This window comes from Mercenaria mercenaria, chromosome 2 (genome assembly GCF_021730395.1).
Source record: "Mercenaria mercenaria strain notata chromosome 2, MADL_Memer_1, whole genome shotgun sequence".
Classification (NCBI taxonomy): Eukaryota; Metazoa; Mollusca; class Bivalvia; order Venerida; family Veneridae; genus Mercenaria; species Mercenaria mercenaria.
The window spans coordinates 17,477,316-17,489,846 of NC_069362.1; the positions used below are offsets into that span (position 1 = coordinate 17,477,316).

The 12,531-nt window shown below is 36.4% G+C and overlaps 1 protein-coding gene across 1 annotated transcript in view; it reads left to right on the plus strand.

Moving 5' to 3' along the window:
- Positions 1 to 12: 12 nt before the first annotated feature.
- The window catches only part of LOC123563394 (CCR4-NOT transcription complex subunit 6-like), an 82,639-nt gene continuing 70,120 nt past the window's right edge, over positions 13 to 12,531 (plus strand). Inside the window, exons 1-4 of the mRNA XM_045356151.2 lie at positions 13 to 129; positions 8,251 to 8,370; positions 9,477 to 9,740; positions 10,724 to 10,816. Of these exons, the coding sequence (XP_045212086.1) occupies positions 8,256 to 8,370; positions 9,477 to 9,740; positions 10,724 to 10,816 (472 nt within the window). The 5' untranslated portion in view covers positions 13 to 129; positions 8,251 to 8,255. The remainder of the gene's footprint in view (positions 130 to 8,250; positions 8,371 to 9,476; positions 9,741 to 10,723; positions 10,817 to 12,531) is intronic.

Genomic DNA, 12,531 nt, shown 5'->3' on the forward strand with positions numbered 1-12,531 from the left:
CCAATTAAAAGTGTCGTTACATTGAAAGTTCGATGCAGCAGCCATCTTCCTGCAAAATTAGGCCAACATTGTCAGGGAAAGCTGAACAGAAAATTAGTTATATATAGACAGCATTCAACATAAATGACGGTAAAATAGCAAATTCTTTCGTAAAACGTTTCAATGTGTCAAGTCTAAATTATACTGATATTCTCAACAAATGAAAAACGTTTCCCTTAGTTTTCCAGTGAACCCAGAAAAAACTGTATAATTTTTTGAGCACCCTGTATAGGAATAAAGATCAGGAAATTGAGTACCTATATGTCACATCTGTCAATCTGTATGTACTGTCTGGTTTCTGATGGGTATAAATGCCAGGACCTCCACCTCATTACAAGAAAACAGATGAAATGCTAAAGAAAGATTAAAAAGTGCAAATATGTGGTAGGCCTAGGTAGTTCTGGCAAAGAGCTATAAAAATAAATAGATTGGCAACTTGAAAGGCATATAGAGCAAATCTCTCCAACAACTCGTGGTAACTGAATGAGATCTTGTTTTACCGGTGTATGAAACAGACAGCAGAAGCTAGGATAAAAATTTGTTTCATGAAAACTTTCTATCAAATAGTTTGTTTATAATGATAATGATGTTTTTTAAATGTTATTAGTATTTTCTACATGGGGAAGGAATGAATTTATGATTGGAAGTCTGAGAAATCAACAGTTGTCATTTGAAAACTGGACCCGATTCAGTTAAAATAAATATTTTATCAACATAAAAAGCCAAGCTTGAAGCAGCAAAGAAAATAATAAAAGCAGCTATGTGTACATGGCGCATTTACATTTGGGACCTGTCCAGATGCGGATCAGCCCGACAAATTCTTTGTATGCCTGTGCAGTCCTTATATCATTTGGCAAACTGTTCCACACCCGAACAGCCTTGTTTTCAAATCGTGTTGCATGTTTCATTTTATGCCAGATCAAAAGAAAAATGGATTAGAAATATATATATTAAATTAAAAGGTGTGTCTGTGGCATTTGATTTGATGAAATTATAGCCTGACAGACTTCTGGCATGATTTCTGGTTTGGTTTCATTTCCTGCATTCTGGGCATTTTGGGAGCATTTAAGAACACCTTTTCCACTGCAGTTTTATATAGTATATACCCCATATTTACACATATTTATGCGCTCAACTGTTAAATTTGGGAAAAAATAAAATTAAGATTTCTTTATTAGGTCCGCCGTTACATGACTGAAATACTGTTGAAAAACGGCGTTAAACCCAAAACAAACAAACAAATCTTTATTAGGTAAAATTCTTTGTTTCTTTGAGATAATTAACGTAAGTATCAGACTGACAGTCAACATCAGAGGGGCTGCAGTATCAGAAAGAATCACAGTCTGAATTTCTGAATTGTGTGGTAGTGTTGGGGTAGTGTGTGGGAAGTGTGTGGTAGTGTCATAAAAGCAGCTAAAAATGTTAGTGATGTGTACAATGGATACATTACATGAATGGCAATCAGTGAGTACCGGTAGTTTCTCTTGGATGGTAAAAATTTAATGAAGAAAATTGTAGGTTTTTGGTAATGATGATATTGTCCCAAATGAAGGTAGGACTGGTCTTTCTCTAAATGACCAAAATTATTCTGAAATTTGGGTCGTGAAAATATGTGACAAAAGAAAATAAGGCAACCAAGGCTAGCATTATTTATAAAATGACAATTTATAACTTATATTCTATGACTAGAGTTAATTTTTACTGATGATTTCTACTTGTTTATGCCAGTTTTTCACTTTGCCAAAATCAATCTACGGCCATGATTTCAAAATTCTTGGAAATTCGCTGATGTCACACAGTGAAAATGATGTATACCAGTACTTTGAATATTTAAAAAAAGAGATTACAAAATAAATATGAAACTTAAGTATGTAATAAAAAGGTCAGTAAATGGCAGGGATGTGCCTTCTGTCCATAACAGCCTGCTTGTTTCATAATGACCGTCTTGATTAATAACTGGAGAATGCTTGGACAAACAGATATCAAACTTATGTGATGATACAGCCTGTAATTGCATGTCATCTGTAGATAACCCCTATTATTATGTTTCCCACCAGACAGTGGTGTGGGAGACAGATTGATTTACTCCTGTCTGTCTGTCTGTTAGGGGTGCATACCTGTTCTCGATATGTATCGAATACCGGTATTCAGGGTTCAATCGATACATCAGATCGAACGTTCCTGTATCGATCAAAATATCGATAAAACACACTACATGGTAAATGGCCTCAGTAATAGTTGTCCTCCAGTTGGCGTAATTTGTTTACTCCAGAAATGCTTTTTTAAAATGTCACATCTGACAGCCAATCAGCGTTCAACAGCATCGGAAATATGTAAGTATACGGTTACCCGGAACAAACGGTAATTTCTACAAATTCTAAACGTACTTAACAAATTAAGAATAAATCTCTATTATAAGCATGCTGCCGCCAAAAAGTAAAACCTGGTCGTACTTTGATAAAACTATTGGAGGTGCAGACTGCAGAGCGAGTTTTCTCCACCTCTGGAGATATACTGTCTGCAGAAAGGTCGATGTTGGATGCAAATGCATGATTTTCCTAAAAAAAATGCATCCAAGTCATGTGATTTTGTCGCGGAATAGACCCAGCTAAAATTATTAATCAATACTAGTAATAAAGTTCATATTGCACTTCTATATGGTCTTCTACTTTGTTATTATTCCGTTAGAAAATATCATATGATATATCGAATATCGATCATTTTGTATAGATACAAATATCGTATCGATCATCTTGACCGATACGCACCCCTACTGTCTGTGTGTCTGTCTGTCACAAATCTTGTCCGCACTCTAAGTCGAACATTTCTCATCCGATCTTCATCAAATTTGAACAAAATGTGTTTGACCATAAGTCCTCAGCCAAGTTCAATAACTAGCCCTGGCATTTCGGAATTATGGCCCTTGAATTACTGAAAATCAGGCCTTTTTCACTCTTGTCCATGCTCTAAGTCGAACATTTCTCATCCGATCTTCACTAAACTTGAACAAAATGTGTTTGACCATCAGTCCTCGGCCAAGTTCGATAACTAGACAAATCGGCCCAGGCACGTCAGAATTATGGCCCTTGAATTACCGAAAATTGGCCTTTTTACTCTTCAAAGATATATTTGTAGTGAGTAAACAGTATATAAAAGACTGACTTACTATTTACCGGTAGATGATTAGGCAGTTGTGGGAAACATGTGCTTTTCAGGGCTTTTCATCCTTATATAACAGAGACCGATATTCGGCCACTTCCTAATTGAAAAAAAGGTCATTTTTTCCCAACTGTGGCAGAGAAACTTATTTTTTTATTTTGAAATTATATTTCACAAATAGGAAGCAATGAGTTCATTTATGATTAGGAAACTACCACATTGTGTCCTTTGTTACATACCTCTTTTGCAGAAGGAAAAAAGGCCCTGTTTGAGTCAAACAGTTTCAGTCAAATGCTCTTTTCCCAAAATGAGCAATTATCGCGTATAAATTTCCCAATTTGAAAGGCCAGGGCCTCTTCCCAATTTCCTTATGAAAAGCCCTGCTTTTCTCAAAGGCAGCTCTAGTTTAAGATGACTGATACAGTCAACACCTTAAGGTTATAAGATGGAGAACACTTGATTTTGCAAAGGTCAAACTTTAAAGGGTTATTGCTTTAAGATGCTAGATGACCACTTTCGCAATGTAAGTTGGGAAGTAGTCTCGAGACTGTAAAACATGAAACTTCATAGGATGATTGTCTTAGATCAGTAGGTGACCTGTCAGTAGGTCAAAGAGGCTTTGAGGCTGAATTGTTTCTGATTAGTCTGACTAACAGCTACTATATTTAATAGGATGCTTGCAAGTGGTCAGTAGATCTACTTTTTAGGGGGAAATTATTGCAGAGGTCAAGGTCACATGAAAATTGCATTAATAGCTATAGCCTAAGGCCATTGCTGTGGAATCATTTAATTTCAGAGGGATAAAATCTAGTGGTTTTGCCCAATACGGCTGTTTTGTTTGTATATGAATTTATGGATTTCCACTTCTCAAGATTAAACAATGGAAACTTAGCTTGTTCAGTTTAATCTTGTTGATTGACACAACCACAAAATACATGAAAATTAGTCCTCTAGAAATAATGATTTTACAGTCTGTGAGGCATATGTGTTTTAGAAACAGCTGTTGTGTAATGCAAAAGGAGCAGTTACTGAATAAAAGTTATTTCCATTAAATATCCCAACTATCCCTTACTTAACCCTCAACACTTGTTGTAGATCAGGTAGGTACGTACACTTCTCAGGCCATCACAAAAAACTTGCAAGCCAAGGTTTGACCTTTCTGCGAAGAAAAAGACAAAGCAGTGACTACTTTCATTATCTATATCCTACAGTCATTTCAGATATAAACATGAAAAGCTGTTCCATAATCATATAATGTCAATGGGAGATTATCTTGTTTCTTAGCATTTATATGGGCAGTGAACCTAGTTTTCCCTTTATTTTCCTAAAGGTTTGTGACAATGAAAATATGTATTGAAATAAGAAAGATTTTCTCTGTCTGTACTAGATAACATCCAGAATATGTGAGCATGAAATGTTGCTGTGACATCATAATGGTGAGACGACTTATTCTCAAGGATATCACTTGTCACTGTAACTTTTACCAAAATTAATTCCAAGAGAATAATTTCAGCTTTCATTTATTCATCTTGAAACCTTTGTGTCTGTCAGTTTTAAAGCTTTGATGATTTTATGCCATGGCTAGCTCATGGTCAGCTGTCATGATATTTCCTTGTTACAGTCATAGTTGCAGTGTTTCATTCTACATTTATTTCATTTATATGTACATTGTTGCATTAATACAAAATAAATACAGATTATTTGATAGGCAACAGCTGTTGGTCGCTGATGTAATCAGGTAGTAAATGGAATCAACCTGAGTGTTTTCGTACTGTTCTATAGAATGCACATCTTGTCATTGGAATTTTTCAAAGCATCTGTGTATGCAGTCTGCAATACATGATACTTGACCAATGATTAATCATGACGAAATTCAGATGTATCATTTCTGGCCAAAATAAGATCAGAAAGACATTTTATGATTTAGGGCAAATAAGTTATAATGCCAGTGTTTGAACACAATTACGATGTAAATAAAATGTGTAATTAGAAATCATTTTGCATGACATTGTGTATTAACAGTTGAGAGTGGCAGTTGTATAAGATTAAGCTTATTTTGAGGGCATTATAGTGACGTCAAAATTTGTCAGTGATGACCATTCATTCATGATTCTCTAATGCCATAATTAATCATCACATCTCCCAGGAATGCAGGATAGCATTCTATGCATCAAACAGTCATCAAGGTGTTTTGTAGGTAACACTTTTTAGCTCGACTATTCAAAGAATAGGTAGAGCTGTTAGACTCGCCTGTGCGTCCGCGTCCACGTCCTGGTTTGGTTAAGTTTTTGTATGTAAGCTGGTATCTCAGTAACCACTTTTGGGAATGGATTGAAACTTCACACACTTACTCACTGTGATAAACTGACTTACATTGCACAGGTTCCATAACTCTGTTTTGCTTTTAAGCTCACCTGAGCACAAAGTGCTCAAAGTGAGCTTTTGTGATCGCCCTGTGTCAGTCGTCCGTCGGCGTCCGCCGGCGTCAACAATTTGACTTTTAGCACTCTAGATGTCACAATTTTGACCCAATCTTAATGGAACTTCGTCAGAAAGTTACCCTCAATAAAATCTTGGACGAGTTCGATATTGGGTCATCTGGGGTCAAAAACTAGGTCACCAGGTCAAATCAAAGGAAAAGCTTGTTAACACACTGGAGGTCACAATTTTGACCCAATCTTAATGAAACTTGGTCAGAATGTTACCCTCAATAAAATCTTGGACGAGTTCAATATTGGGTCATCTGGGGTCAAAAACTAGGTCACCAGATCAAACCAAAGGAAAAGTTTGTTAACACTCTAGAGGTCACAGTTTTGCCCCAATCTTAATGAAACTTGGTCAGAATGTTACCCTCAATAAAATCTTGGACAAGTTTGATATTGGTTCATCTGGGGTCAAAAACTAGGTCACCAGGTCAAATCAAAGGAAAAGCTTGTTAACACTCTGGAGGTCACAATTTTGGCCCAATCTTAATGAAACTTGGTCAGAATGTTACCCTCAATAAAATTTTGGACGAGATCGATATTAGGTCATCTGGGGTCAAAAACTAGGTCACCAGGTCAAATCAAAGGAAAAGCTTGTTAACACTGTAGAGGCCACATTTATGATAGTATCTTCATGAAACTTGGTCAGAATGTTAACCTTGATGATCATTAAGTCCAATTTGAATGTGGGTCATGTAGGGCCAAAAACTAGGTCACCAGGTCAAATCAAAGGAAAAGCTAGTTAACACTCTAGAGGTCACATTTTTGACCATATCTTAATAAAACTTGGTCAGAATGTTAATCTTGATGATCTTTAGGTCAAGATCAAATCTGGGTCAGGTAGGGTCAAAAACTAGGTCATTTGGTCAAATCAAATAAAAGGTTGTTAACACTCTAGAGGCCACATTTATGACTTCTTTTTTCATGAAACTTAGAATGTTAATCTTGATGGTCTTTAGGTCAAGTTCGAATCTGGGTCTTGTGGGGTCAAAACTAGGTCACCGGGTCAAATCAAAGGAAAAGTTAGTTAGCACTTTAGAGGCCATATTTTTGACTGAATCTGAATGAAACTTGGTCAGAATGTTAATCTTGATGATCTGTAGGCCAACTTTAAATCTGGGTCAGATGGGGTCAAAACTAGGTCACCAGGTAAAATCAAAGGAAAAGCTAGTTAACAGTAACACTGAGTAAGCCACATTTATGATAATATCTTAATGAAACTTGGTCAGAATGTTAATGTTGATGATCTTTAGGTCAACTTTAAATCTGGGTCAGGTGGGGTCAAAAACTAGGTCACCAGGTAAAATCAAAGGAAAAGCTAGTTAACAATAACACTGTGTAAGCCACATTTATGATAATATCTTAATGAAACTTGGTCAGAATGTTAATGTTGATGATCTTTAGGTCAAGTTTAAATCTGGGTCAGGTGGGGTCAAAAACTAGGTCACCAGGTCAAATCAAAGGAAAAGCTTGTTAACACTCTAGAGGCCATATTTATGACTATATCTTCATGAAACTTGGTCAGAATGTTAACCTTGATAATCTTTAGGTCAAGTTCGAATCTGGGTCATGTGGGGTCAAAAACTAGGTCACCAGGTTAAAATCAAAGGAAAAGCTAGTTAACACCCTAGAGGCCACATTTTTGACCATATCTTATTGAAACTTGGTCAGAATGTTAATCTTGATGATCTTTAGGTCAGTAGGTCAGGTGAGCGATACAGGGCCTTCATGGCCCTCTTGTTCACAGAAATTTTTGGTTAAGGTTTTGTATGTAAGCTGGTATCTCACTACCCACCAATGGGAATGGATTAAAACTTCACACACTTCTTCACTGTCATGATCTGACATGCACTGTGTAGGTCCCATAACTATGCTTTGCATTTTTTCAAAAGTATGCCCCTTTTTCGACTTCACAGTTTTTCGTTAAGTTTTTGTATGTAATCTGGTATGTCAGTATCCACTTATGGGAATGGATTGAAACTTCACACACTTGTTCACTGCCATGATCTGACATGCAGTGTCAAGTTCCATAACTCTACTTTACATTTTTACAAAATTATGCCCCTTTTTTGACTTACGGTAGCAATTTTTAGTTAAGGTTTTGTAAATAAGCTGGAATCTCAGTACCCACTAATGGGAATGAATTGAAACTTCACACACTTGTCCACTGTCATGAGCTGATAAACACTATGCAGGGTCCATAACCCTGTTTTGCATTTTTACAAAATTATCCCCCTTTTTTCGACTTTTGTATTCATTCAATTGACAAGGCTGTTGAAAAGTATAGTTGAACATTGCTGTCCTCCAACAGCTCTTGTTTTGTAGAAGACATTAATTTTTTGGCTTGGCTATAGGAAGTTTATAGAGATCTATTCAAACCACCCCTGTGTCGATGTCATCGTCTATATCAGTCTGCATCTTAGTTGAAATTTTGATTGATAGCTAAAAATGAAATGAAACAGGGGAGACCTCTATGTAGAAAATTGAAAGCAATACTATAAAGGACAAATGCTGTGGTAGTACATAAAATAAACTTTAGTTTTCAAAGACAACTGAATTTGTTTTACAGAAAAAATGCAGAAGAGGGACAAATATGAATCGCCGAATCCAAGAAGAGCTCACACGCTCATGTCCCAGGAAGATGTCCAGGCAGGGAAAAAGTCGTCTTGGTACGAACTCGAGATAACAGGTAATACTTTATAACAGTAATACAGTGTCATTTAGAACAATAGGGCTGATAATAAGTTAAATCCTCAGCAGTGGTTTCTCGCTATTATGCAGAGTTCCATACTTTTAGATTCTTTCAGGTAGGAATTTTGGACTCAAGAGCGCTGTTTAGGCGGTAATGAGACTTTGTCAAGTTACTGCATGAAAAGTTGCCCAAAAACAAGATATTCCCCTCTGCACCTACAACCAGTAATAGAACTTTTTACTTGAAAACCATAATCAACAGATAATAATAAAGAATTACATCCTTTATAGCACTACTTCACTACAGTGGCTTATTTTTGAAGAAAGCTCAGGAAATCAATGTTTGTAAAAGGGAATGCATCTTGGCATATCAAGACAAGCAACAGCCTTGAGTTTCTACTTTGTTTTATCACCTGAAGCATAACGTTACGCATCTTTAGTTCACTTGAACTTTATACAGGGTGAGCTATTAGTATAAGTGGATGGTCAAGCATCATTCGTCCTACACTTATTGGCATCCATATCCTTAAACATCTTCTGTTATATGACTTGTCAGAATCACACCAAACTTGGTCAGTAGCATCCTGGCATTGACTTCTATTAAATTTGTATACACAGTTCCACTTGGCCTCTTATACAGGCCACCAAAACTGAAAAAGTAAAAGCCTTCACAGTTTGTAGTTATGAACTGCTTGATGGACTTTCACCAAACTTGGTCTGTAGCATCCTTATGATTATGGCCCTCTCTTTAATTTGTTAAATGGTTCTGCTTGACTGCATGTCATGCTCAACATCGAGATATCTAGCCATAAGGCAAAGGTCACACACATTACTTGACTCCTATAAATCGCTAGTCCATAGTTTATGCCTTAAGTTCTGTCAACAGCATATTTTGTTGGGCTAAAGTCAAAACTTGAAAAAATGAGGGACTGAAATTAGACACAGGGCAATAGGTTTTACAACTGACTGGCAAGCCGTTCAGTGAGTATATGATAGAGAACAAAAATTTGAAATGTTCATATTTTACACTCGCGAAAACATTTTGCTAGCAAATTATGTTTTCCATGTTTACAGATAAAAATATGTTACATGTATGTATTTCAGGAACTGTACGGAACTTGTGTCCAGAGCTATGGAGGCTGGCTCATTTAACATCGCTATATTTAAATGACAACAATCTAGTCCGTATACCACCCGATATTGCACGCCTTGAACACCTCCATTACCTTGATTTGTCATCCAATAAGATCCGTAACTTGCCAGCGGAGATTGGAGATCTCATTCATCTACGAGAATTACTGCTAAATTACAATCATCTCAGGGTCCTTCCGTTTGAGCTTGGAAAATTATTTAATCTGCAAAATTTAGGTAAGGTCTTTAAATCGGTGAAACTATTGCTGCTAAGTTTAATCATTATTATTGTTCTTGACTCCTAAAAAGAAGTGATATTTTGTTAGCCTTAGTCTGTCTGAATGTATGTAACCATATTGTCACACTGTAGTCAAAGACTTACAAATGGTCATTTTTCACGAATATCTTACAAATTCTGCACCTAAGTTATAAACCTTTTGAAAATGATACTTGTAACCATATGATATACCATGCATTATACCCAGACCTCCATTCATCCTCCACCTCTTATTCATGTGCTGAAGTTGGCAGTTACTTGGGGAGAACAGGTTTGTACTTGTACAGAATCCAGAAACACTGGTTAGGTGAACTGCCTGCCATTACATAACTGAAATATTGTTGAAAAACGGGGTTAAACCCAAAACAAACAAAAGACCTCCAACTTCAAAGGAACTAGTAAAATGAAGTTTGATATCATTGTCTTCAAATCTGTTTAGAAAGATGGACTTTGGTATAACTGCTCATAAGGGTACTATAATGTCTGAAGGTATTTTAGCCAAACTAGAAATGGATGTATTATATTGCATTGTGGCCCCTCTTTATGATCCTTGTCTGTTGTTTTTTTTGCCCCCGAAGGTGGGCATATTAAAATCGCACTGTCCGTCCGTCCGTGAGTGCGTCCATGTAAATTCTTGTCCGGGCTGTAATTCTGCCATCCATAAAGGGACTTTGAAATAACTTGGCGTAAATGTTCACCATAATGAGAGGACATGTCATGTGCAAGACCCAGACCCCTAACTCCAAGGTCAAGGTCACACTTAGAGGTTAAATGTTAACAGGGTCTGTTTCGTGTCTGGTCCATAACTCATTCTAGCATTCTTGGGCACGCTTCGGGGGCATTTGTCACCAATAGTGACAGCTCGTGTTTTGCCATTAAAAGAGTTTGCTTTTGTGCTGAAAAGATAAGTCACTCATATACACTGATGTGGTTTGTTTTACAGGGTTGATAGGTAATCCGCTGACTCAAGAAATGTTGAAAATGTATAGTGAAGGTACTCAGAAATTACTCACATATCTACTAGACAGCCTTGTTGGTAAGTGAAAACTGTAAACTATATATGTTGCCATATGTTTATAATTGAATATATTATCACTGTGAACTATATACCTGAATGTTTTTCACAGGTACATGTAAATTACTGGTGACAACATTGCAGAATGTTGTAAACATGTATTTGTAAATTCTAAAAGTTTGAGAGAGGAGTTTTGTTTCTTGTGTGTCTTTATGCCCCAACATTTATGTAGGGGTATTTAGTGTTGCCATACGTACGTTCATACATCCTGAAATCTTGTATGTCCAACTCCTTCCACAGTATTATCCTGATTTGCATCAAACTTTCACAGATAAACAAGCTTGGTGTGCAGATGACCTGAAAGGAAGGAACTTCTGCTGTGACTATTTACCACAGTTGTGGCCCTTTGATAATTTTGCTATACAGAATATAGAGAAAAATCTTGTGTGTCCAACTCTTCAAACACTATTGAAAGGATATGCTTGAAAGATTCACAGATGAAGAACCTTGATTTGAAGATGATTATATATAGTGGACTTTTTCTGCAGCTATTTTGTCTAGAATTATGGCCCTTTGTTAATTTCACAAAATAGGCCATAGTGAAAAGATTTGGTGTGTTCAACTCCTTCAACTTGATTCTAAGTTTCTCAGATGCACAACCTTATCTGAATACAATTTGAATCAGGCTTTTAGCCAGACATCCTTCATTTGAAGATTGTCTGTACTAAAATCTTTGCTATTTAAAGGATGGCGCAGTATATCGGCGTCCCATGGGCACAATTCTAGTTTAATACAGTGACAAGAAGTCGAGGCACCTGTGTCCTATGGATGCATATCGATTTGTTTATAAGCTCGACTTTTCGAAGAAAAAGTAGAGCTGTTGCACTCACCCTGGCATCGCCGCCGCCATCGGTTGAAGTTTTTGATAAAGTCAAATATCTCTGTTGCTATCAAAGCTATTTACTTGAAACTTAAAATAGTTATTAACTATCAAAGTCTACACCAGGAGAAAAATCTGCGTTACTCTGATTGGATTTTGACAGTGTTATGCCCCTTTTTAACTTAGAATTTTTGATGAAGTCAAATAGTTCTGTTACTATCAAAACTTTTGACTTGAAACTTAGAATAGTTATTAACTATCAAAGTCTACACCAGGAGAAACAATCCTCATAACTCAAATTTGAATATTGACTGAGTTATGCCTCTTTTTAACTTAGAATGTTTTGGTAAAGTTTTATAAAGTTTTTACTGGCAAAGCTCTTATTCAGAGACAAGCACTGAGAAAAGTCGAGCGTACTGTCTTACGGAAACTCTTGTTAAAAGTAGCAATCTTGACAGTTTTAGAAGCTACTAAGATTGTTGGAAGCCAATGCTAAGTCTTTAATAGTAAAAGCTGTATACTGGTGCTTGGAATTGAATATAGTTCAAACTACTGAAGTTACTTCTTCATTATTGATTTGTTTAAAACACTGAAGACTTTCTTATAATTGTAAGCTGCACATTTTCAGCAGAACTTGGGCTCGAAAAAAGAAATAGATTCATCCTAGATATATTCTGACATAAATTGATACTTTACCAAGTAGACACAAAGGATGTGTTTCAGAGTAGTGTCAATTTTGGTATACTTTGTAAGAATCCCCTCCAGTTGGTGGCTTTACCAAGGTTCCGGAACCACCCCAGTTAAGGACGCATGCGGCAGTTTTTGGTAAAAAATTTCCCAATAATAGAATTTGTTC